The 24825-nt window shown below is 40.1% G+C and overlaps 1 protein-coding gene across 5 annotated transcripts in view; it reads right to left on the bottom strand.

Moving 5' to 3' along the window:
• The window catches only part of OXR1 (oxidation resistance 1), a 260352-nt gene that overhangs the window by 211971 nt on the left and 23556 nt on the right, over positions 1-24825 (bottom strand). Inside the window, exon 2 of one of the 5 annotated variants that reach the window (XM_058833202.1) lies at positions 14198-14276. The exons of 3 other annotated variants lie outside the window; for them this stretch is intronic. In XM_058833202.1, the coding sequence (XP_058689185.1) occupies positions 14198-14214 (17 nt within the window). In that variant the 5' untranslated portion in view covers positions 14215-14276. Of the gene's footprint in view, positions 1-14197; positions 14277-24825 lie in introns of those variants that run through there. One more of the 5 variants, XM_058833200.1, reaches the window with a different exon arrangement.

The following is a 24825-nucleotide window of genomic DNA, read 5'->3' as shown; positions in this document are numbered from 1 at the left end:
TGTTTTTTGGTTTGTTTTGTTTGTTTTTTTAAGATAGGGAATATACACTTTTTCAAACAAATGTATTTCAGGGTGCCAGTGCAAACAGGAGGCAAAAGCCACAGAAAACTGTTGTGCTCTACCAAAGGCCAGTTTGCTTTAAGGAAGCCTTTATTAAATAAAACCTTTAAATTATTAAGAAATAAGGATTCCCTTGCAGCTCCAGCCAGCTCTGTACATGTGAGCAGAGCCCTTATTGATCAGAAGGGGAAAGAACAGATGCAGACCCCACATTCTCCATGAAATCCCCTTGAAGGGGTTTCAGGGAAATAGATAATTTTATGGGCAAGCTGGGACTCTAACATTACCACTACTGCACCATCTCACACATGAGGATATTGTCACATAGAAATTATTCCTTCAGATTATTTTTTTTCTTGCAAACAAATGGTTATCAGCAAACTTTCCTCATCCTGGTTTTATGAATGTTGCCCATGGATTAGGGGAGAATACAGCACAGCAGAGACCATCTCATACGCTCATCAGAAAGCATAATAGATACCCAGATCTGATCTGATCTTGCCACTCAGCATGAGTCACTGAACAACTGAAACAGATGGAAACTGCTTCCAGTATTTCTCTCCTGACACCAGAGCCATGCATCACTTTGAAAAGGTTTTGAGGAAGTTCAGACAAGTATATGCTAAGTATGTGGACACTGAGGGAGTTTTGAGATGTCTCATTACTTTTACTGCTCATTAGTGGATAGGACAGTATATTTCCAATACTTTGTAGTTTTCAAAGTTTTTTTTTAAAACCAAAGCAAAAAGAAGCAGGGTACCACAGCTCACCTGCTCCCTTTGTTATTGAAGCAAGCCTACACTGACAGTTCAAAGCATGTCTGAATTTGCGTTTATCTTACTGAGAAACAATCCATTACCAGCTGCTAATGGTCCTTTTTTTGCCCTAATGAATCTACCTTGAAAGGAATCTACCTGGGCAGCCATGCTGTTCACAGTTATTAAAACATGAAAATTGGACTAACTCTGTTAAGGACATTGATGGTTAACTCTGATGTTAATTAAATGTCAGCTTTATGACTGGAAACAATTCAGACAATACCAAAGTCAATCGGCATTAAATCTATTAAATGTATTAAAGATGATGCATGCAGCAGCTCATCTCTCAGCATCCTGGATCTCTACTGGCATAACTCATACTGCAGAGGGGCAGGCCCAAAGGGCAGCTTTGGCATGAGGAAACACAGGTGCATGGAAAGTGAAAACAACACAGAGCTGTTTCTGATAGCATAGAGACCCTTGTGACAGCAGAGGCAAAAAGCTACCTGCCACAAGCCATGCTTGCATCTGGATCTCCTACAGACAGAATATGGGGCAGCTTGTTATTCTTTCTGCGGCTAGTGCTCTTTACAAACATTATTGGATAAAACAGTATGTTTTGGTAGGCTTGCTCCATTTGCAAAAGCCCTTTTCTTTCCCCTTTTTACTCTCATCCAAACCTCTAGTTGTTTGATGATAGAAATAGTAACCCTTATTTCAGAGTGGTAATGTCACACTCATGTTTAACTGGAATTAACTTATCTTCCAATTCCTTCAGTGCTAGTGCTAGGCACGGCAGCTCCCACTCTCCCCAGCACAGCACAGCATTTGTTGGATGGTCCCCATTGCTGCTGCACAGCTACGCAGACCCCTCACCAAAGCACCCAGGATCTTCAGTGTCTCCTCAAAGAGGAAGACCCACCAGCCTTACATCATAGAACTGATAAGAAAACAAAACCTCATGCAAAATCTCAGTGTCAGAGAGGATGCTCTCACTGGGCTGCCCTGCCTGGATCACAGGTTTAGCTGCATTGCCTCCTCTCCTAAATAATATATTCTCCACAGTTAGATTTACTCCTTATCTGTAGTCCAGCCCAATATCCTCTTAAAACATGCAAGAACATCCATGCTGGATCAAACCAATGGTCAGCCCAGCTCAGCATCCTCTGGGATGGTGGCCAAGACTACCCTTGAGACAGAAATCAAGTGGTAATCATCAGGACAAACAGTAGGACAAAACTTCATTGTGTCCAGAAATTTGGGGTTCAGAGGTTTCTTATTGTAGTGGTATTTCTTTGTCTCATAGCCTGCAAGAGGGTCACTGGGGCCTCTTGGGATCCTCCCCACTCAGAGCCAGCTCAGCTGCAGCAGATTGCTCAGGACCACAGCCAGTTTTGATTGCCATGACCGAGATCATACAATCTTGTGACAAACTCTTCTAGTGTTTAACCACTTTCCCATTAAAAAAGTGGGGTTTGAACATTTTCTGATAGTTTTAGCATTCACATGATGCTGCAGAGCCTGACTGTGCACTGCCTGAGGAACAGTGTGTAAGCCAGTCAATGGGTCAGGGCAATGTTCCTCACACCTTCTTACACTCTGAACAGGACCACTGCTTTGCCTTAATGTGAAGTGATGATCTTATAAAGGTTTTAAGACTGTAGCAAAGGTTTTAAGACCACAGCATTCATTACTTTAATTTGAATACTCTAAGATACAAAGTTTTTCTGGCTTCTGGATTTTCCCTATGTTATTCATAAGGATTCCTGCCTTTTTCATGAGTTGTGGAGGCATCTAGAATTTTTTCCATAATACCCAGAGAAACAAGATCATTCTGTTTACAACTGGTTTATCATAATAAATGCCAAAACATTTCTCATCTCTCACACTAATAAAATTCAGGCAAAATGCAATGATTTGCCAAAAGGTAAATGACCTTTTAATGGCATCTTCAGCTCTTAGAACTACTCTCATGCTGTTTTGCTCTTACTGTGCATCTGTTGCATTTATTTCTCCCCTTGCCAGGAGACTCCCCATCTACTATATACATTTGAAAGAAGTATACAGGCTAAGAAGGAAGCTTTACCTATTCCAGTCTTCAGACTCACATTATCAAAACAATAGCAGGAATAAAGAAAGATATTAGAATAGAATTATAGAATAGTTTGGGTTGGAAGGGTCATCTAGTTCCAATTCCCCTGCCATGGGCAGGGACATTTCCTGTTAGAGCAAGGTGCCTCAAAGTCCCATTCAGCCTGGCCCTGAACACTTCCAAGCACCCACAACTTCTCTGGATAACCTGGCTAACCATGGTTTCAACATGTTCACAGTAAGGAAATTCTTCCTAATATCTAATCTAAACCTACTCCCTTGCAGTTTAAATACATTACCTCTTATTCTGCCACTGTACATGCTTGTAAAAAGTCCCTCTCCAGCTCTTCCATAGGCCCTCTTTAGGTGCTGAAAGGTACTATGAGGTCTCCCCAAAGCCTTCTCTTTTCCAGGCTGAACAGACCCCAGTTCTCTCAGCCTGACTTCACAGGAGAGGTGTTCCAGCCTTCTGACCATCTTTGCTTCTCTTCTCTGGACTTCTTCCAAGAGGTCCATTTCCTTTGTGTGTTAGGGACCTCAGGGCTGGACACAACATTCCAGGTGGGATCTCACAAGAGCAGAGCCAAGGACCAGAATCCCCTCCATAGCCCTGCTGCCCATGCTGCTTTTGATGCAACCCAGGACACATTTGGCTTTCTGGGCTGCAAGTCCACATTGTCCACATCTTAACCTATCAATCCACTGACACCCCCAAGTCCTTTTCCTCAGGGCTGCTTCCTCAGGACCTTGTACTTGGCCTTGTTGAACTTCATGGGGTTTGAATGGACCCACATCTCAAGCCTGCCCATGTCCCTCTGGATGACATCCCTTCCCTCCAGTGTGTCAACCACACCACAGCTTGGTGTCATTGCCAAACTTGCCAAGAGTGCCTTCAAAAAAACTCCCATCAGTCACCAGTAGCTTCAACTTCCCTTTTTTTTTAACTCGGTTTTAAAGGTGAAGCTAACCTACGACATTCCCCCTGCCCATGTCACCAACAAGGCTGTTAAACAGCAGCAGTCCAATACTGACCCCTGAAAAATGCCACTTGTCACTGCTCTGTACAAGGATATCAGGCCCTTGACAACGACTTCTTGAGTTTGACCAACCAGCCAGTTCCTTATCCACCGAGTGGTGCATCCATCAAATCCATGTCTCTCCATGCTAGAGTCAAAGGATGTCATGTGGGACAGTGTCATGTGCTTTGCACAAGTCCCACTAGAAGACATCTGTTGCTCTTCCCTTATCTGCCAACACTGTAACCCCATCACAGAAGGCCACCAAACTTTTCAGACATGATTTGCTCTTAGTGAAACCATGTTGTCTGCCACCAATCACATCCTTATTTTGCATGTGCCTTAGCACAGTTTTTAGGAGAATCTGCTCCATTATCTTGCCAGGCATAGAGGTGAGACCAACTGGCCTGTTGTTCCTCGGGTCTCCTTTTTTTTTCCTTTTTAAAACTAGGGGTTATGTTTCCCCCTTTCCAGTCAGTGGGAACTTCACCAGACTGCCGTGACTTCTCAAATATGATGCATAGTGGCTTAGAAACTCCTCTGAGAACTCCCTGAGGTCCTACAGATGCATCTCATCGGGTCCCATGGACTTGTGCATCTTCATGTTCCTTAGATGATCTTGAACTTCATCTTCTCCAGCATGCATTTCTTCATTCTCCTGGTTCCTGCCTTTGCTTTCTGTGACTTGGGCAGTGTGGCTGGAGCACTTATTGGTGAAGACTGAGGCAAAAGAGGCATTGGATACCTCAGCCTTCTCCATACCCCAGGTAACAAGGTCTGACATTTCCTTCCAGAGAGGGCCCACCATTTCCCTAGTCTGTCCTTTACTACTGATGTTCTTATTGAAACTTTTCTCATTGCCCTTGATGTTCCTGACTAGATTTGATTCTGTCAGGGTCTAAGTTATCCACACTTGACCCCTGATTGCCCAGACAATTTCTCTGTATTCCTCCCAAGCTCCCTCTCCTTGCTTCCACACTCTTTTCTGACTTTGAGTATACCCAGAAACTTCTTGTTCACCCACACAGGCCTCCATTTTTGCCTGATTACTTACTGTTGGGATGCATCTCTTCTGAGTTTGAAGATGATCTTTGAATATCAACCAGTTTTCTTTATTTCCTCTTCCCTATGAGTCTTTATGCCATAGTACTCTACCAAGAGGCGTAATTCAAGACAGACAAGGTCTGCTTCCCTGAAGTCCAGGGTAGTGAGATTGCTGTGCACTCTCCCTACTGTCCTAAAGGGTATTGAACTCCACCATTTCATGGTCACTGGAGACAAGGCTGCCCTTGAGCTCCACAGTCCCCTGCAGCCTCTCTTGTGTGGTGAGAACAAGGTCCAGCATAGCACCTCTCCTTGCTGGCTCCTCTATCCCTTGGAGAAGAAAGTTACCATCAATGCTTTCCAGGAATCCCCTCAATTGTTTATGCCCTGCTAAGTTGTCCAATAAATATCAGGGTGGTTGAGGCCTCCCATGAGAACCAGGGCTTGTAAGAATATGAGGCTGCTCCTATCTATCTACAGAGGGCCTCATCCACTCAGTTTTCCTGGTTGGGTGGCCTGTAGCAGACCCTATATAATGTCACCTGTCCCTGCCCTCCCTTTCATCCTGACCCATAAGCCATTGGTTGGCTTCATCCACCCCAGAGCTCCATGTACAGCTGTCATTGACGTAGAGTGTGCTTCCCCTCTTCATCTTCCTTTCCTGTCCTTCCTGCAGAGCATATCATCCTGTCACATCTCTGTGATATTAGGAAATCAGACACAGAATTCTGTGTTCAGAAAATAACTTTGTCCATGTTAAGAAACAAACAAGAAAAATGGGGCTTTGGGAATGGGGGAAGCTTCCATCATACAGTAAGTAAAGTTCACAGAAGAACATGTATTTAAACTAAGATCTCATACAGAGGAACAAAAGAATTCACCATGACAAGGCTAAGTGTTGTTCTTTCACTGTGTTATTTAATGCAAAGAATAACTCATAGTTACATTACAGATGGAAGATCAAACACGAACCAAAGCTAAGATTGTGTAGTCATCCCTGGCTCCTCACAGAGTTTGTTGCAGAGTTTTGGACCGGATGTCAAGAAAACTCCATTTCTTCTGGAAAAATATTTAGTGAACAATAAAGCATGTTTCTACCTTGATTGAAAGATGGATAAAAGGGTGGAAAGCACCCTATATTAAGACCTTAAAAACATTATAGGGATTAAGGTGATACAATATGACATAACGAGCCCTGTACAAAAAAAAAATAAAAGGGTTGCCCCCTTTGAGCTTTGCTGTAATGTATATAGAACAATAAATTATATACCAAACATTATCCAAAATAAACCATGGACCATATCTAGTCATAAATTAATTATCCCTGCGCCTCAGAACTTCTCTTTTTCATAAAGAGCAATCCCTCTAGACAGTCTGAAGAGAACTGAGTACACTTTTTTTCCTGTAACTGTGAGAATGAGGAAATAGGGCTAAAATTACCATGTGAGAAGTTCAATTTCAACAGCTAGTATTTTAATATGGCTACCTAGTCATAAAATATTTGCTATAAATTTTTTCCTCGTATTAATGAATTTTTGGATGTTTACAAGCTAAAAAAGTGCTACAGAAAGAACAAATCAAAAATACTGGCTTGTAGGCAAACCAGTTTCCAGTGTTCTTTTAATAATTACAATTAGGGAGCTTAATGAAATCCAGCTATCAGATTAGTTTTATAACCTCTAATTCTCTAACTTGTACTACCATGACATTTTACAACAAGTATGGGGCAAATGGGTAAGATCTATAGAACAATATTATAGTTTCCCCTTCAGACTGATTTTTGGTCCTTTCTGATAATGTTTAAGAAAATATTTTAAAATTAATTGAAAGCCATTTAGTGCTCCCACCTAATTACTCCTCAGTGATGCTGGAGCAGAAACACTTGTTTTCCCAAATGCCCTTCTGTTCTTCCCTGCACACACAGACATGCACTTAATTAAAACTTTCCATTGAAGTGGCATTAGTTAGACACACAAGCATACCAAGTTGCTCTTAGGCTTCCTGCCAGAAAGCCAGCAGTGCTGATGCTTTCCTTCATTTACTTTAAAGTGTCAGCAAAACAGGCAATTTATGGCCACATAAATATGGAGCCAACAGCCCATGACCACTATCTGCAGCAATACAGCACAGACACAGAGGGTGAGCTGGTCCCATTCCCTGGGACTGATTCATGTTGCTGAATATAAAATCAGAACACATTTTACCAAAGCATCTTCTGTAACACCATAATAAAATACATCACCGATATGAGTGTCTAAAAAGTTCTCAGGGAGCAGCATAAACAAATCCCATCAGCAAAGCATGGGACTTGTGCAGGTGTCTATTATTCACCATGCTGAAAATTTAACCTGGGGATTTTACATCCATACAAGCAGGATGCAGATATTTCACACTGTGAAATGAGGTTTGGTTTTTATCAGGATATTGAGATTTTTTTTTAAGAAATAAAGAACAGGGAGAAACGTCTTTTGGTCTGATATAGTGTTGTCCTTGTGGACAGGGATTTTTAAAAGCATCCAAAAAAAGGGAGACATCTGAGAATTCCTGTAATTGCCAGGAGCATCTGAAAAAGTATGTAAGACACAGAAACTGTTTTCTTTATATGGTACCAGTTCTGCTTCAGAGGGCTTCAGGGATGTATCTGGCAAGCTAACCCTGAGAGAAAATGTATTTCTGACCACCAGTGTAGCTATTCTTCCATATGAAAATGCAGCAGAGTTTGGATGATGCCACTTAGCTCTGTTAGGTGCTGACTGTCACACGTGCTTCTCACATTGAAGCTGGAATTAGATAAGAGCAGTTTCAAATTGAGAGTAAGTTTCACATGTAGCAACAGTAATAATTATCTAATCTACAGACTTCATTTCCTAAAAATCAGAGAAATGTTACTAAGCTATTTTTGCAGCCAGAATCCTAGCAGGCTCTACTAAGACTAGATATATACCACTAACAGGAGATAACTGCAGGGCATTGAGGCCCAAGATCAGCATGAAATCTGAGCATGAGAAAAAGTTCATCCTTGCCTGGGAAATTTCTTCATGTTTTCCTGTGCCTAAAGAAATGACTGAATTGGGGCATGAGTACCTTCAACTGACTTCACCATTCAGCAAGACTGACCTTCAGTTTATACCTTGGCATATTTTTCTTCCAAAAATAAAACCTTTAAAAATACTTTAAACAAAACACTTTTAAAAATATTTTAAACAAAATAAACAAAACATTTTCCTCTTCCTGCATACTCTTGCTGAAGAGCATTATTAGAATATTAATGTGAAATCCTGACTTCTGAATAGAAACAAAATAATTCCACTGATCATGGAAATGCAGCAATTTGCCCTTCAGCAGGAACTTGAACAGGGTGTAACAGGAAACACATCCCTGTATAATAAAAAGCCAAGTGATATACACAGTATATCCTAAGGTCTTGCTCAGAAATTCTGTGCCTTCTGAATCTTCTAAAGCATAAGGGATCTGGAACCACAACAAGAAAGGTGTCAGCAGTTTTGGTCACACATTTATTATTGGAGATCAACTGAGAAACAAATAAACACTTCTCACTCCACTGCAAAGATAATAAACAAACAAAAAACAATCCTGTCACTGAGATGTTCGGTCCTTTTTATAATGCCAGCCTTTGAAAGCTTCTTCCTTTTGAAGAAGGAATTTGTGGTATTGAAGGTTATAGCTGAAATGCAAGTGTAATCCTATAATTAAATAATCTGCAGGCAATAATCAGACACTTCTACAAAAACTCCAAGATATAGCAAATAAACACATTAGGATAATTAAATACTTCTGGGTATTAGACCTACAGCATGAAGTTGGTGTAGAAATAGAGACAACTTTCTCTAACAAAATATACATGCCAAGTTAGCTGGTTAGCTCATGTAAATGCCTTTAAAAGGCAGAGTAGAGCCTTACTGTGAAATAGAATTCTGTAAAAATAAAATGGAGTACATATTAACAGTTTAGAAAAATTTAAGCAGACTTGAATTTATTCTATATTTTCTTAAAATCCTTATAGTCTTTCCTAAAGCATAGAACATACTTAGGTATTAATTCATGTTTTCTAATTAGGGATGCAGTTGCTTAAAGTAAATTTTTAAAAGCTGTTCACCATTGCGTATTTTTTTTACTTTATTTTTCTGTATGGTAAGCCACATTTTTATTGGATGGATTGATAAAATAAAAATTTGTATTTTCTATCTTTTGTTATATATTCAATCATTCTATTGGAGCTTAAGCTTCAGCATATGGATTGTGCTTTTTACATTGCACAGGGCTGGACTGGGATGCAGTTAATTTTCTTCACAGCAGACCGTATGGTGGTGTGTTTTGAATTTGTGATTAAAAAACTGTTGATAACACATCAGTGTTTTGGCTACTGCTTACTCAGTGTCAAGGTCTTCTCTGTTCCCCACTCTGTACCCCTGTCTGTGTCTGCTACAAACTGTGTTGCCCATGTACATTTGTATTCTAGACTGCATCTGTTCTGGTTGAATAAAATCCAAGTCTCACAGCTGCCTTATCATTTTACATTAGTCAGACTGCAGATCCCTAAGCAATGAAACAGTGCAAGAAATTAAAAGTTCATATTTTGGAGTTGGTAGTAAGCTTAAAAAGAGTCCAATAGATATTATTTTGCAGTTCACTACCAAAACAAAGTTCAACAACAAAAAAGTTAATTCTGTAACAGAGAAGACACAAAGTACGTCACAGCTTCTTTCAAGGAGTGTCACTTCCAATTAAAAGGCAAAAGAAAGAAAGGGGATGGTGAGCACCATGTGAATTTAGGTCAAACCAGATAATTATTTTTGTACATTTACAAATCCCAAAGAAAAATCTTTGGCATATGCTCCTAATGTTCAGTAATGGACAGAGCTTTGTGGGCATCCACTGGCCATGCTTTAGAACCTGGCAAAGGTATCAGAACAAACACAGCAATAGTCCAAGACTAATGCAATTAAAAACATGAAATTTAGAAACCCTGTGTAAACACAGTCTCCCTGAAGCTATAGGAAGAGAAGAAAGTAGGCTTATATTAACTTGAGAATAATCTTGAAAACATTACAGTCTGTTCATATCAGGAGTTTATAAATAAACATTATTTCCTTAACTTTCTAATCAAAACTAGATATAAGGAAGTCAGTAATTGTCAGTGACTAAAAAGCTGACATGTCTTTCCAAATCTCATCATCCTCCAATACCAATCATACTACTCCTCCAGCTTAACTATTATCTGAGTTTATGAACATAGCAATATGATTAGACACTGGAAGAAAGGCTTGTTTTGTATTTATCACAGGACTCCAATTGCTGCTGACAGACCTGGCCTAGGAAAATTGACTACAGCTTTCCAGGATGACTGATTGGAGTATGATTAGGAAAGAAAACTATTTGCCTCCAGAAACAAGTGCTGTGTTATGAAACTCTTGGTCCACTGGCCAAGACTGACCTGGCCAGCCACCACGAAGCACCAAACCAGCCATTAGCACCTAGCAGAAGCTACCACCTGCATTGGCTACAATGCCTCAGGCTGGAATCACACCCTATAAGCAAAATGCTCTCCACAAGAAGAGCCGAGTAAAGTAAAGGCTGAGTCTTTCTCCAAAATAGTTTGAGTTAAACCTGGTGAGACTAGCCCTCAACAGCCCAAGTGCTGGCAGCAGATCACACAAGAGCCACTCTCTTAGCTCTATGGACCTTCCTGAGGGTCAAACCAAAGGAGGAGAAGGAGGCACCATACTCATTGCAGGAAACAGATTTGGATCTGGCAGCTCATTTCTAATTACACAGAGGTACTAGGGGACTCTCAGGACTAGTGGACTTCACAGGACCAACGTGGTATTCTCTGCAAGACCAACTCAAACATATACCATGTGCAAGGCTCTTCAACAAAGGGATAAATGGATGCAGCTCCAGGAACAGAGCAATATCTCACACACACTTATGCAAATGTTCTTGTACTCCTCACATCCTGCTTCTTACATTTTCCTCCTTCAGTCTGCTAAACTCTTTTAGGGACCAAATAGCTTGGCTCTGAGGGCTGGATTTGTCACTTAGGCTATCTTTTGAAGCACTCCAATCTAGGCTAGAGACGGAGAAGAAAACTAAGCATGCCACACAGGAGAAATATTCTCCAGGTGCATGGACACAGTTTAAATGAGCTGTACAACACGAGCTTCCCAAACTGCAGAACATAAATAACTGCAGGTAAGAATACCCCTGAACATCATCACAGTGGCAGGCAGACAGTCAGACTGACCTTGCAGATCCTGGGGATGCACTGATTTAGGGCCTGTCTTTGCAGAGCATCTTCAACACATAAAGTTCCTACACACACTGGTTCCTACAAAGTAAAAATTCCTTCCCTAAAGTTATTTAAATACTTCTGCCTCCTACATGAGGAGAATAGTCTATTCTCCTCATGTAGTCTATTTCAAGAGCAACTGCTCTTGAAAGATGGAAATAAGTACACAACATGAATAATACAGCACATAGGAACTCATTGGTCTATGTACTGATCTCTGCTATTTCAATGCTGGTGTTTATTGTAGATTAAATTAACTGGGGAAAAATTAGCATGATAGAGAAACAGATGAGAACAGAATACAAGAACAACACAGAGAAACCACAACAGTTCAGTATTTAAAATCATGGGATCAGCTCTCAAATTAAACTGAAATTAAGAGGAATTCACCTCTTTGTTAGCTATGTCAGTTCACATTAACAACACAGTCTCATATAAAGCAGCTGAGAAATACCTGCCTCACATACAAAGTTTGTCAACACTGTTGTGGTTGGAGAGTCAGTTTTACCAGCCCATCCAACAGGGATTATCCACTAAAAATTAACTTTATATGCAAAATTAAGAGAAAGTTATCAATAAAAAGCAGTTGACTTACTATATACACCTGATAACTTCCAAAGATCTGGTGACAGAAGATGACTCCTATTTTGATTCAAAGTCATGCAATTTCATGAAAAGTTTTATGGAGATTATAATTAGTAATGTATTATTAGAACTAACTAAAATAATTTTTTTTCAAGAAAATAAACCTTAAGTCATCCTTTCCTCCAAAAAAATACATATGTTGTTTATTATATTTCCAAATTAATATAGTATTTCTTTTAAGAAAAAGAGCTAGTGTTCAAACCAAGATTTCAAAAACTCTCAACAGAGGCAGTTTATTTATAGGAGCTTATAGCCTTTAAAAATAATCAATAGAACCTCAAGATTTTCTTGGTCACAATAAAAATCTCTAGTTCATAGTAATTAAATTCAAAATGTACTGTAATAGTTAGAACAAAAGATCTGACAAGTACTCAATCACTGCTTAACTAAAACAATACCAACCTCAAGAATACTTGATATAATGTCCCAGTCTACACATAGAAAGATACTGTTATGGAGGTCCACTGTGACTCTTTTCCTCCAGAAAGACAAACATCCTTTATTTATTGCAAATGATTCAGAACAGTCTGCATAAAGTGAGACATAGCAGAACACAGTACAGAAGAGAAACAAAGAGCTTCTGTTTCCCAAATGCACCTTTTTTCATAAAACCTTGTTTACAGATATGGAAGAGAATTTCCCACTGTTTGTAATACTCTTTATGACGAATTTTAATTCGCCTGGTAATCAAGATTAAATTTGTGAGAAAAAAGATAAAAGTGAAATTTCAAGCCTACCAATCAAACCCAGTTCTTAATTTGGCCATTGCTTTGTAACAGTAAGAAAAGATAAAGAGGTGATCCTAAGAGGAAAAAATTGTGTAGGTCAGGCCATAAAGAGTTCATAAGGGGTTAAAGTACACATTGACAAAAATAACTAACCCACCTAAATATAATATAATGTAATAAATTATTTCACTTAGTAGAATGTCTTTGATTTACTTGAATGTTAATATTCTGCAGAGACAACTAATTAAAAGCAGAAATCCTCAAATGGGAAGTTTGTAATTGTTACTTGCAATTGTACCCTCTACAGCAGTTAACTCAGACTCATTACACTGACAAAACAACAGATTATGTCCATATCTAAAAATACAAAGTTTCCTTTTATTGGAAAGATACCCTAAAAATGTATTGCATATGCATCTTTTATAGAAGGTAACAGTCTGGATCCGGCTGCCAATCCCACTTCAGCCAGATGCAAAACACCCTGTTGAATTCTTGGCCGTGTGAGCAGGAGCACAGGGGAATGGGGAGCCCCTGGTGCACCCTGACCCCAGCAAGGCTGCAGCTCACACTGAAGCCTTGTGCAACTCAAGCTGCAGCTTCAGAAAACCAAGCTGATTTTTCTTATCATTTGCCACCTCTGACTCCTGCAGACATGCAAGATGCTGCTTCATATCTGCCTCTTATGTGCAAGGCAGCATCCCCTCTTCACAACAATTCAGAGGAGTGAGGTATTCCTCCAGGTACCAGATTAAAGGTGATCTGCTGCTGCACAGGGAAAAAACATTTTACTAGACTGTCATGCAACTGGGGCACCACTGCTGAAGTCTTTGACTAGCTTCTAAAAACCTACAAGGCTGCCAACAAGCACAAAAATCAGGGATTTCACAATGAAGGGAATGGTCTGTAGTATCTTTGTTATTCAGGGAAATCACACTCCCCTGCAGAAGACCCACAACAAGTGCAGGAGCTGATAACCCGACAGGGTGCCTCAGGGTCCCATCAGGGCTTGTGTGGCTGCAGGAACTGTGGGGGAAGCAGAGGCACACTGATACAGATTACCTGATGCCTATCAGAGTTGCAGGAAGTAGATATCATGGACCCAAAACTGTTGATTTTTTGGAGACATTTGGGGTTCGACATTGAATCACAGCGAGTAAGAGATGGACATTACCTTATATCAGTACAGACTCCCTAAAATGACAGAAAAGAACCTATCTTACACTTCTGCTTTGTTGTCCTGGTGTCATTTTCCATGCTAGAAAATGCAGAAGGGCTGTCCTCCAGCACTAGTACAGCATCTTATTTGGCATTCTTGCCTTGGGGATGCTATTTGTCATTTAGGCTACCTGGTCTGCATGCCACCTACCTGACAAAGCAGAGCTTTACAGCAAAGAAAACCTAATCATTATAATAGAAAAAGTAAACATATCTAGCTGATGTGTTTTGTATAACAATATTTTCAGAAAATGCAAAAATTTCAGATTAGTCACAACAGCCATTTGGTTTTTTGAGATGAAAAGCATAACAAAAATGGTGGAAACTGACCTCTTAGTGCCAAACATGATGGTGCGGGCTTGTTTCACATTTATGAACGCAGTGCTCTGCACAGGCTGTTTATATTGACCTGGATGAGAAGAAAAAGATATTTTTAAATCAAGAAACTCAGGACCTTTATTTTAATATCCTGAACAATAAGTACATTAGTACATTTCATTCCAGTGAAACTTCAGAGAAGACCTGGCAATTTTACAGAAATAAAAAGGTTAGCAAAAGTATGCAAAGGTTAACAAACAGAAGATAAGTTAAAAAAAAATAAGACCAAATCCTACTAGTAGGGCTTAAACCTGACATTATTAGAGCAGTTACTCAACAAGAGTTAGGCATAATAGTATATGATAGTGCAACATCTAAAAGTCCTTGTCTCTTACAGTGCACAACTGAAATGCATGTGCTTTAAAGCAGCTAGACAGGTCTTCCTGAATTTCCAGTCTGAACAAAACTGTATAAATTTTTATATATTTTATATTTTATATAAAATAATATTTATATAAAATACAAAATCAAGAATATCTTGACTGTGTTTTGGTGCTCAATTTGTTGAATTACTATCTCAGTAAATTAGTAATTTTTCCAGAAAGAAAACATTATTGTAAATAAGAAAAAGATTTCCTGGTGTGGGTCTACTTCATGCAGACCTCAAGAATTATTATTGTTGTTGTTATTATTATTATTATTATTATTATTATTATTATTATTATTATTATTATTATTATTATTATTATTATTATTATTCCTCTAAAGATAAATTCCAAATTTTACATAAAAATATGAGATTACAGAATATTAGAATAATTAGGTCAGGAGAAACTGCCTAGTCTAGCCTTCAGCTCAGAGCAGGTATAATTAGATCAGGCTGCTCAGGGGTGTGTCCACTTGGGTCTCGTGTATGTCCACAACCTCTTTTGGAAACCAGTTACTGTACCTCATCACCAACATCGTGAAAATATTTTTCCTAACATCTACCAGACTTTTCCATATTATACCCTGTGTCCACTGCCTTTTATCATATCTGTCATATCTTATCATATCCATCTCCACTATACCCTTCATTCAGGTACTCGTTGACAGTACCAAGGTGATCTCTTCCCATCTCTTCTGACCCTGAGCTGATCCAGTTCTCTCAGTCTTCTGTTGAATGTCATTTGTTACAGTCCCTAGACCACTTCATTTTGTCTCTGTAAGTTGACATCCTCTTGTTCTGGGAGCCCAGAACTGGACATGGTGCTCCACAGTCAGTCTCACAAATACCAAGTAGAAGACAAGGATCTCCCCCTGACCTGCTGGCTAAGCTCTTGCCCATGCAGCCAATGGGAAACAGGTGACTTTCTTTGCTGTAAGGACACACTGCTGGTTCTTGAGGAAATTACAGTTCACTAGACCCCTCAGATCCCTTTCTGTACCACTCCCAGGCTTTTCGTCCCCAGCCCATAATTTTATGCAAGATTATTCCACTCCATTGGCAAGACCTTGTACATGCTTTTGCTGAACTTTGTAAAATTCCTGTCAGCACATTTCTTCAGCCTGCCCAGGTCCCCTCAATGGCAGCACTGCCCTCCAGCAGCTCTTTCTCCAGGCAAGTCAGTGCCTCACTCAATGTGTGGGTCCACAGGAGAGGCCCCTGGGGCTCTGCAGCCCCACAAAGGGAAGCAGAAGCCTCCCTTGATGTGCCTCCCAAGTCAAGGTCTCCAACATGCAAAGGGCTTTAGCACCAGTCTGTGAGAGGGAACACGCTGAGACTACTCCTGCACATCCTCCACATTACTGCAGGTGAGCTAGAGCAGAGATGCTGCATGTCTCTGCTGTGCCAACAGCTGTGGCAAGGTTGACACTGCAGCTCCCCAGGAGCTTCATCCTCCCAAAGAAAGATTCAGCCATTCCCAGCAGCAGCCAGAAGCAGCTCCCAGCAGAACTGAAAGCAGAGACTCAAAATGCTGCCCAAACTGGGAAGAGCAATGATGACAAGAAGGCCAGGCAGTGTTCAGGGTGCCCTGCATCCTCCCAGCTCCACAAATCAAGTTACTTTTGGAACACCAGTTCACAGCACTCTGGTCCATCATTGCCTAAGGAGCAGCTAAGCAGCACCTGGAAAGTGCAGGCATGTGCCAGCCCTTGCAGCCTGAAGCCTCTGTCACCGGGTCCTTCCCATGAGAATGCAGCAGCTCCCAACCCTGGTTCACTCCCCTTGTGATTGCCTTTTCACACAGCCACTGCCCTCACAATGCATAATACTGATGCTAATGAAACCTTTCTGCCCTTCTCTCAGATGTTCAGGTTAAAGCAAAAATAGCTTACAAAGTCAGACATTCTATCCTAGTTTAGTTCATTTGTTAAATGTAAATGTAATATCTAAATACAAACCTTTTGTCCATGAGGAAGAAGCTATGATTACATGATCTTGACTGACAGGAGAATTTTTGTCTACAAACTCCCTTCTAAATTTGTAAGATGCTCTGGGGGACTTCACATCTCTATGTCAGATCAGATAAAATGACACCAGGTGAAATATCTTGTTACTTCCAGATGAGGAAGCAGTATTTTCACAGCACTATATTTCATTATGGGTTGGGGCAATGACATTTTTGTCTCAATTAACCAGCTGCTCTTAAAGCATTTTCTTTTTTGGTTTGTGTAGGGTTTTTTTTATTTTTTTTATTTTTGTTTTGTTTTGTTTCAGTGTGTCTCCTTAGCTTGTACAGCTGCAACGAGTTGAAGGAACCTCCCTCTTCCTTTCCATGCCCTCTTGTTCCAGAATCACAGCCTTGCAGCTGGGCAAGAAGCACAAGTATCATCAGCCTGAAGTACATCTTCCTTCCCATGCAATTATTCTCCCTGCCACTTACTGACACCAGTCCCTCTACTGTGAGAACATAACAAATGCCTGCTTCCAGTTAGTTGTCTTGACTGGGAATTTCTAAAGGCTTTAAGTAGGCCAAGTGTCCACTCCAATTGAAAATCAATGGATTTGGGGCATACACATTCCCTGCATGTTCCGAGAAGTCACGCTCCAGATCCCTATTTATGATTGTCAGGCTAACCAGAAGCTATGCTTACACTGTCAGATATGCAGTTCAGAGGTGAAACATGGATGAGATTTAAGGAATGCAAGTCAGCCTCTGCCCTGTGCACATTATTAAGTGTCTCAAGCCATTCAGACAGGTGATTACACAATGTGGAGCGTAAATGTGCTAAGAGATCTGAGTCAGGCATGCCTTTTCTCTGAGAAGTAACAAGGTTCAAGCTCTAAAATTCAATTTTCAGAAATATTTAAGTTGTGACCTAGAAGTCCAGCTCCTTTATTTAAAAATGACACAGTCGCTTATGATCCTGTGAGCATCAGTGGAACTTTGACACTGAAAATTTTAAGCCAAATTTATTCAATCATTTGATCATCTTTTCCATTTCCACTAAAGAACATCATTCATAAGCATCTTACATTAGTAGGCAGGACTGCCTTTATGTTTGCAAGAACTTTAACTGAAGGGCTCTGATGCTTTCTCTTCTTGGATATAAATAAAAACTTTAGGGATTGACATAAGGTACTGTAGTTCTCAGGAAACAAGACAAGCTATTTGAGGGAAACCAACAGATATAAAATTGATGAGTAGCTGAAGCAGGTTCCCTTCCCTTGATGGTGACTGGTGCAGAAGTAGGAAGGCGTTGGATACAGAATCACTGAATTGTTTAGGTTGGAAAAACCCTTTAAGATCAAGTTCAACCATTATGTCAGCACTACCACCTGTCTCAGCAGAAACTTTGCTGGTCTCATCAACTTCTTTTTCCTCCAGGCACAACTATATCCTTTTTTAAAAAAAAAAAAAAAAAAAAAACAGCAGCAAAAAAACAACAACAAAAAACAACAACCAATATCTCCTATACCATTTCACTGTTTTATTGAGGGTGACTGTGTGTCAACTGCTTCCTTTCAGCTGAACCTACTCCCTCTCTGGTGGAAGGTACTGTTCTTAAAGCAAAGTGGCATAATAGCCTTGGAAAACCACCCTTGCTTTCTTGTGAACAGTCACTTTGTACAGAGGAAAATGAGAAATATCATTTATCTACTTGGAGGTAATTTCTGAAAACTATGACTTTCAAAATGAGAACCTTCTTAACAGCAATACTGATTTCTAAAATGTCTTAAAGATGCCCCTAAAAGTGACACAAAATATCAGTGAACCTTTTCATTTGTACCAGATACATTTAAGCATAATTTATAGAGATTCACACTGGCTGCTTAAAGCCATGCAAATCTGAGCAAGATGATCAAGAATAAAAATATTTTCAGTTAAGAAACAATTGTATTGCAGCAAAAAATATGGCAAAGGATGTTTATAGGAAATTACACAATAAGATCTTCATCAAAGACCTGAAGGAATCAATGTAATGCACAACCATCCAGTTTGCAGATGGCCTCAAATTAGGGGAGACCAGCTGATCTGCTTAAGGATGGGGCTGCCACTCAGGGAGAGTTGGGCAGGCTAGAGGCATGAGCTGACAGGGATCTCATGAAATCCAGCAAGGACAGATACAAAGTCCTGTATTCAGGAAGGGAGAAACTCTTGCAATGGCATAGGCTGGGCACTGTCCGGCTGGAAGGGCAGCAAACTGAGTGTGAGTCAGCAGCATGTCCAGGCAGAGAGATGGTAAACAGCATTCCAGACTTTATTAGCAGGAACATGGCCAGCAGAGGGGAGGGATCATACTGCTTTATTAAAATGTCATCAGACCCTTCCTGAAATACTGCATCCAGTTCTGCAGCCTGCCCTTGATGCAAGAAGGACACTGATAAACTGGAGTGGGTTCAGGTGAGCACTGAACCACATGGCCCAGAGAGGTTGTGCAGCCTCGCTCACTCGAGTGTCTCAAAACCCATCTGAATAAAGCTCTGAACAACATGGACTGACCCACAGCTGACCTTGCTCTGAGCAGGAGGATGGACTAGAATCCTTCAGAGGTCCAAATTGAGTTATCCTGTGATCCTATAGGTCGAGGTATAAAGAAGTGAAAACACAGGATGGGGATGTGAAATGATGGTTGAAGCTGGGATAATTAAAATATTATGCTGGTACAAATAATAGATAACAGATTATTTTCTGCTTGAAGAAAACAGCATGTGTAGCCTCTGTCACTAAATCCACGCAATATATTCATTGTGGTGTTGTGCTCTATCACTCATTCCCTGTTAGATCATCCACCTCTGCCTGCAGGCAATTTAAGATAAACCCTAACTACTGTAACAGGAAATAATTTCTTTGCATGCTCTCTTTGGGCATGTTAAAGAAATGTATTGATTCTTAAATCAGAGAAAAGGACATTAAAAAAATAAACAACCTTTTTTCTGGGTATTTTACCCTCCTTCACCTTTGTGGTAGCACATATAGCTTTCTTTCCTACAGTTTCAGGATAAAGGGACGTTTCTCTACATCTTTTAGATGATCTTAAAATCTAAGTTCCTTGGAAATCTCAAATGGGGGGAGGGGGGAAGACTGCTAAAAACTGCTTGTCCTTCTCTAGGCACAATTGCTGGACCATCAATTATTTATTATTAATTAAGCAGTGGATGTGCAGAAAACAGCATGAATACAAAAAAAGACTCACAGACAGTAGCCAGGACTGATCAAGTTTTCATTATTTTTCTTTATTTACAAAGATTTCTAAAGCTTGATAAAGTTTCTACCACCCCTCCCTTTTTCCAGGCTCAACTTCATTCCTGACTTCTGTCTCCCCTCTCAGGCAGCACAGGGGGATGAGGAATAGGGATTGTGGTCATCTCAGCTGCTCCTGCTCCTGTGTGGGGTTCCTCCCATGGGAACAGGCCCTTCAAGAACTGCTCCAGTGTGGGTCCCTTCCAGGGGGTGCAGTTCTCCAGGAATGGACTGATGCAGCATGGGTGCCCTGCAGGTCACAGCTCCTGCCAGAAGCCCTGTGCCAGCATGGGCTCCTCTCCATGGGCTCCTTCAGAGCTCGTGCATTGCTGTGGCACGGGCTCTCCACTGGCTGCAGAGTGGATATCTGCTCCACCATGGCTCACCATGGGCTGAGGGAGGACAATTTACTTTCTTCTGGTCTTCTCCACAGAGAATTCCGCAAGGAATCTCTGCTCTGACACCCGGATCATGTCCTCCCCCTCCTTCATCTTGGTGTCTACAGAGTTGTTCCTCTCTTTTGCCCCTCACTCCTCTCTCACAGCTGCCCCACAGCTTTTTTATCCTTTCTTATAATTGTTACTACAGAGGCAGCACTGATGGGCTCAGCTTTGAGCAGCAGCAGGTCCACCTTGGAAAACCTGGAGCTAGCTTTGTGAGACATTGGGATGGTTCCTGATGTCATCTCAGGGGAGCCACCCCTGCAACTTCCCCACTACCAAATCCTTGCCATGTAAACCCAGTTTTACTTCTGTCTGATTGCAAACCATTTGAGAAATTGTATCAGATTTCCATATATCATTTCCTAATTCTGCAGACAAAATATAACACTGTTATATAATTTACAGCAGCAGAGGGAGGACTGCAGGGATCGTAAGTAATTCTACATAAATAAAGATGTAGAGATAAGACAATTCCTGGGACCAAAGCTGATTAACTGCTCTTTTCTGTACTCTTTTGGCTATTATGAAATGTAGTGGCACTGTAAGCTAATCCACTATTTCACAAGCATTGTATTTTTTAACAGATAAACGCCCTCTCTCAGAATAAAATCATGTCAGCTAAATGTGATCAGCAGCAGAAGGGAACAGAACTGTACAGACCTGAGTCTCTAGTCAGCCAAACCAAAGGTAGCAACTTCTGGAGGATAGAAAAATGAAGATGAGCTTTGGCTGCAATTATCTGAATTAATTCAAGAGACTAGAGTGAGTACAACTCAGATAAAAAGGAATATGTCAAGTACATCAGTTTATTAGCAAATATCATAAAAAGAGGCATAACATGGGGTTTTTGTACCTAATTACAGATGCTAGAGAAAGCAACTGTAGAATCGACAGTAGTAGATTCATCTTAGGAATACATAGATTCTGTTCTTCAAATTTTGACTTTTAAACTAATGCAACTATAATGATTTTCCTTTTAGCTACAGCTCCAGTGTTAATTACTTATATTTAAACATGTCACCTATACAGAAACAGTAATTTCAATATATCAATTTCTTATTAAATAGAGACTCAAACACTTTAATTTAATTTAGCTTGTTATTCAAAGAGAAGAAAATAAAAAGAATGACATTTATTCAATACAATGTGAAGAGTATTTGTGCTTAGTCACTAGCTGGTTGAAGATACCCCAAGATATAAAAATGCAGGTTTTCCTAACTGTATTAAATAAAGCTCTTCTCAGTTCACTTACTAAGTCTCCTCTTATCAGCTGCCAAGTCTATCTATTTATTCCTATGTTATCAACACCAAAATATCCCTTTCATTCATAATCACTGTGGTTGTCTCACTGCCATTCACTTAATTACATTAATGGTTTTCATTCAATCTTTTGAAAGTCACAAATAAAGAAATGACAATACAAAATATTTACAGCACCTTATTTTCCTTTCACAAATTATATAGATCCAGTTTTGATGCTTTCTACTTCTGCTCCTTTTGAAGATGAAAAATATACAGTGAAGTTCTCAGCTAGAATCAGATCCAAGAGTGCTGCTGCCTATAGACTGTGTCACTCAGACCAAAATTTTGGGCCAGATCTCTAAGAACAAGAAAAGAGGTCTTTTAGATCAAAGCTTATCCTTTCAGTTTGTTAAATAACTAAAGTATTCCACTTCTTGGCACTATTCAGCTTTCACCCCACCAATCACAGCTGTAGCTAAGGTGGATTTATCATAACAAAAAAGGCTCATGTGTGACTGTAGCCCCTAAAGGTAATTCTTCACTAATTTCTCCCTCAGTACCACCCTGAAAAACACTGGCTGCAGCCACAGTTCCAACTTTCCACTCCTAGAGATCAACAGAACAAGTTCTACTATTTTCTTTCCAAGCAGAAGTTACAAAATTAACTCACACAGAAGATACTATTCTTAGAAGACACATTTATTTATTTTACAAATTCGGGAAAAAATAGAGGGAGGAAAAAACCCACAGGAGTACACCAAAACTGAAACCAGCCAAGGATATGCTGGAAGAACACGCTCAACTTTGTAAAGCTCTATTTGGCAGACAGGTGGAACAAACAATACGTGGATCACAGGAGTGTCAGAAATTTAACGAACACAGAAGAGTTCTAAACAGCTAAAATTATCAGGAAACTACTTATTGTTTAATCTTTGTCCAAAGCAAAATTTGATGTATTTAAGCTATTTCTAATATATATTGGCCTAACTATAACTTCTTGTTAAACACCTTGAAGAATGGAGATTGTACAGCCTGAAATTCTTTGTGATTCTAAACATTAGATATTTATTCCCAAAACCAGAATTCTTTGCCACAACTCAAGCTTGTTATTTGTAACTTTCCTATCAGACACAGAGAACAATTCTTTACTCTTTCTCACAAAAGCATTTCACATATTTGAGTGCTTTTCCCATGTGCCTTCAGTGTTTCATTTTTACACAAAACATCCACTTAAAATTCATTTTTCACTAGACATCATGGGTTTTTTTGTTTCTGATCACCCTTATTCATATTTTAAAACATGTATGCCCAAAACTGGAGATGGTATTCAGTGCAAACTGAATAAAATAAGAATTCTTTACTATCTTGCATATGGCAATGCTGGCTCTACAGTCCATTTTGGTATTTTTCTTCTTCCTCATCAGTCTACATCAGCAGCTAACATTCAGTTTACTGTCCTTCTCTAAGGATTTTTCCTAGTGTTCCTACACAGGTAATCATTCCCTCTCTCATATCAGTGAATTCTTGGAACTCAGCATTATATATATATATATATCACACTTCTCAAAAAGAATTTATTGATGTGATTGCTTCAGCCAGCGTCCTATATATCTTAGTGTGGAAACCATCAAGCTTATAGGATTTAAGGTTTGACCAATAAACAAAAACAATAAAATATCTAGTCCATCTGTCGTCTGTGGGGCCAAAATATCTCTGACACTAAAGCCAGAACAGGTAGTCTGAATGCAGCATGTCTTACCACCATCATTCTGCTCACTGTCATGTAGAAGTACAGCAAATACTGCATTGCTGTTAACCTCTGCTGCCTTTAGGCCAAGAGCTGGTAAGAATAAGCCAGCTCAAAGAATAAGAGATTAAAATGATTTTCCCATCCCTCACATCTTCAGATAAGAAATGTCTTATCTGAATTTCACTAGAATTAGAGATATTTCTGTATTTTCTTGTCATGTCTCCTTTTGTCTCTTAACTCTTGCAGCTTTCAATTTACTTCCTCTACTGTTCTCCCCATGCCAAAAAAAAAAAAAAGAAAAAAAAAGAAAAAAGATAAGAAAGTTAGAATCTCATATTCTAGAATCCCATATTCTGCAACAGCAATGTAGCCTTTGACCAGAAAGGGAGAAGGTGACAAGAAAGATCTTGCACAGTCCTGAGCTGCTACATGTTTGCCAAATCTTTGAATAGGCACCTAAGTCATACATCTTTCTCTAGCAGCTTTAAAAACATGGGTACAAGGAACAGACCTCAGAATCATAAAGTATGCTCAGTTGGAAGGAACCTACAAGGATCATCAAGTCCAACTCCTGGCTCTGCACAGGACACCCCAAGAGTGACACCATGTGCCTGAGAGCATTGTCCAAATGCTGCTTGAACTCTGGCAGGCTGGTGCTGTGACCAGTTCCCTGTTCCAGCCAGTTCCAGTGCCCAACACCCAAACCAATCCTCCCCTAACACAACTTCAGGCCACTCCCTCCAGTCCTGTCACTGTCACCACAGGTGATCCCCAAAGTCCTCAGCCACTCCTGACAGGGTGGTGACTTCCAGCCCTTTCACCATCTGTGCTGTCCCCCTCTGGCCACATTCAAGCACCTGCATGTCCTGCCTCAATGGTGGGGTACAGAAGTGTGCTCAGGGCTCAAGATGAGGCCTCAAATCAGCATCAACACCAAATAGCCCAGCTGGTCATGCCTTGTTTGATGCACCCCAGGATTCAGTTTTCCCTCTGGGCTGCTAGGGCACACTGCAGACTCCCACTGACATGCTGCCCCAGCTCCAGCACCCCCAGATTCCTTTCTGCAGGGCTGCTCTCCACCCACTCCTCTCACAGTTTATATTCATGCCCAGTGTAACTTTGTCCTAGGTTCAAAACCTGGCATCTGGACATGGTAAATTTATGATTGGTAAGGTATGATCCTTTCAAGTACAGAAAAACAGCTCTCATACCACATAGGCTGTTGGAATGAACAGCCCATAACGCTACTCACACCAAACAGTTTAGTAATAAAAAATAAGATATTTAATTTGGCATTTGAAACTATGTTCTGAGAAAATTTTGCATGGTATCTAACTCCTCCCAGCAGAAGGCTAAAGATGGGAAGTACAGATCTTTAATATCAACACTTGTTCCTGTTCTACAGTTTAAAGGAGGGCTCCTCCATTCTCCAGCCATGGTGTTCCTATTGCTACAAGAAATCTTTAACATCATCACATTATAAAAAGCCTAATCAATGAAAGGGTGTTAAAGGAAGTTTTACTTTAATTTTAATAG

This window comes from Poecile atricapillus, chromosome 2, assembly GCF_030490865.1.
Source record: "Poecile atricapillus isolate bPoeAtr1 chromosome 2, bPoeAtr1.hap1, whole genome shotgun sequence".
NCBI lineage: Eukaryota > Metazoa > Chordata > Aves > Passeriformes > Paridae > Poecile > Poecile atricapillus.
Note: the sequence above shows the minus strand (reverse complement) of the source record. Positions and strands in the feature narration are given on the sequence as shown.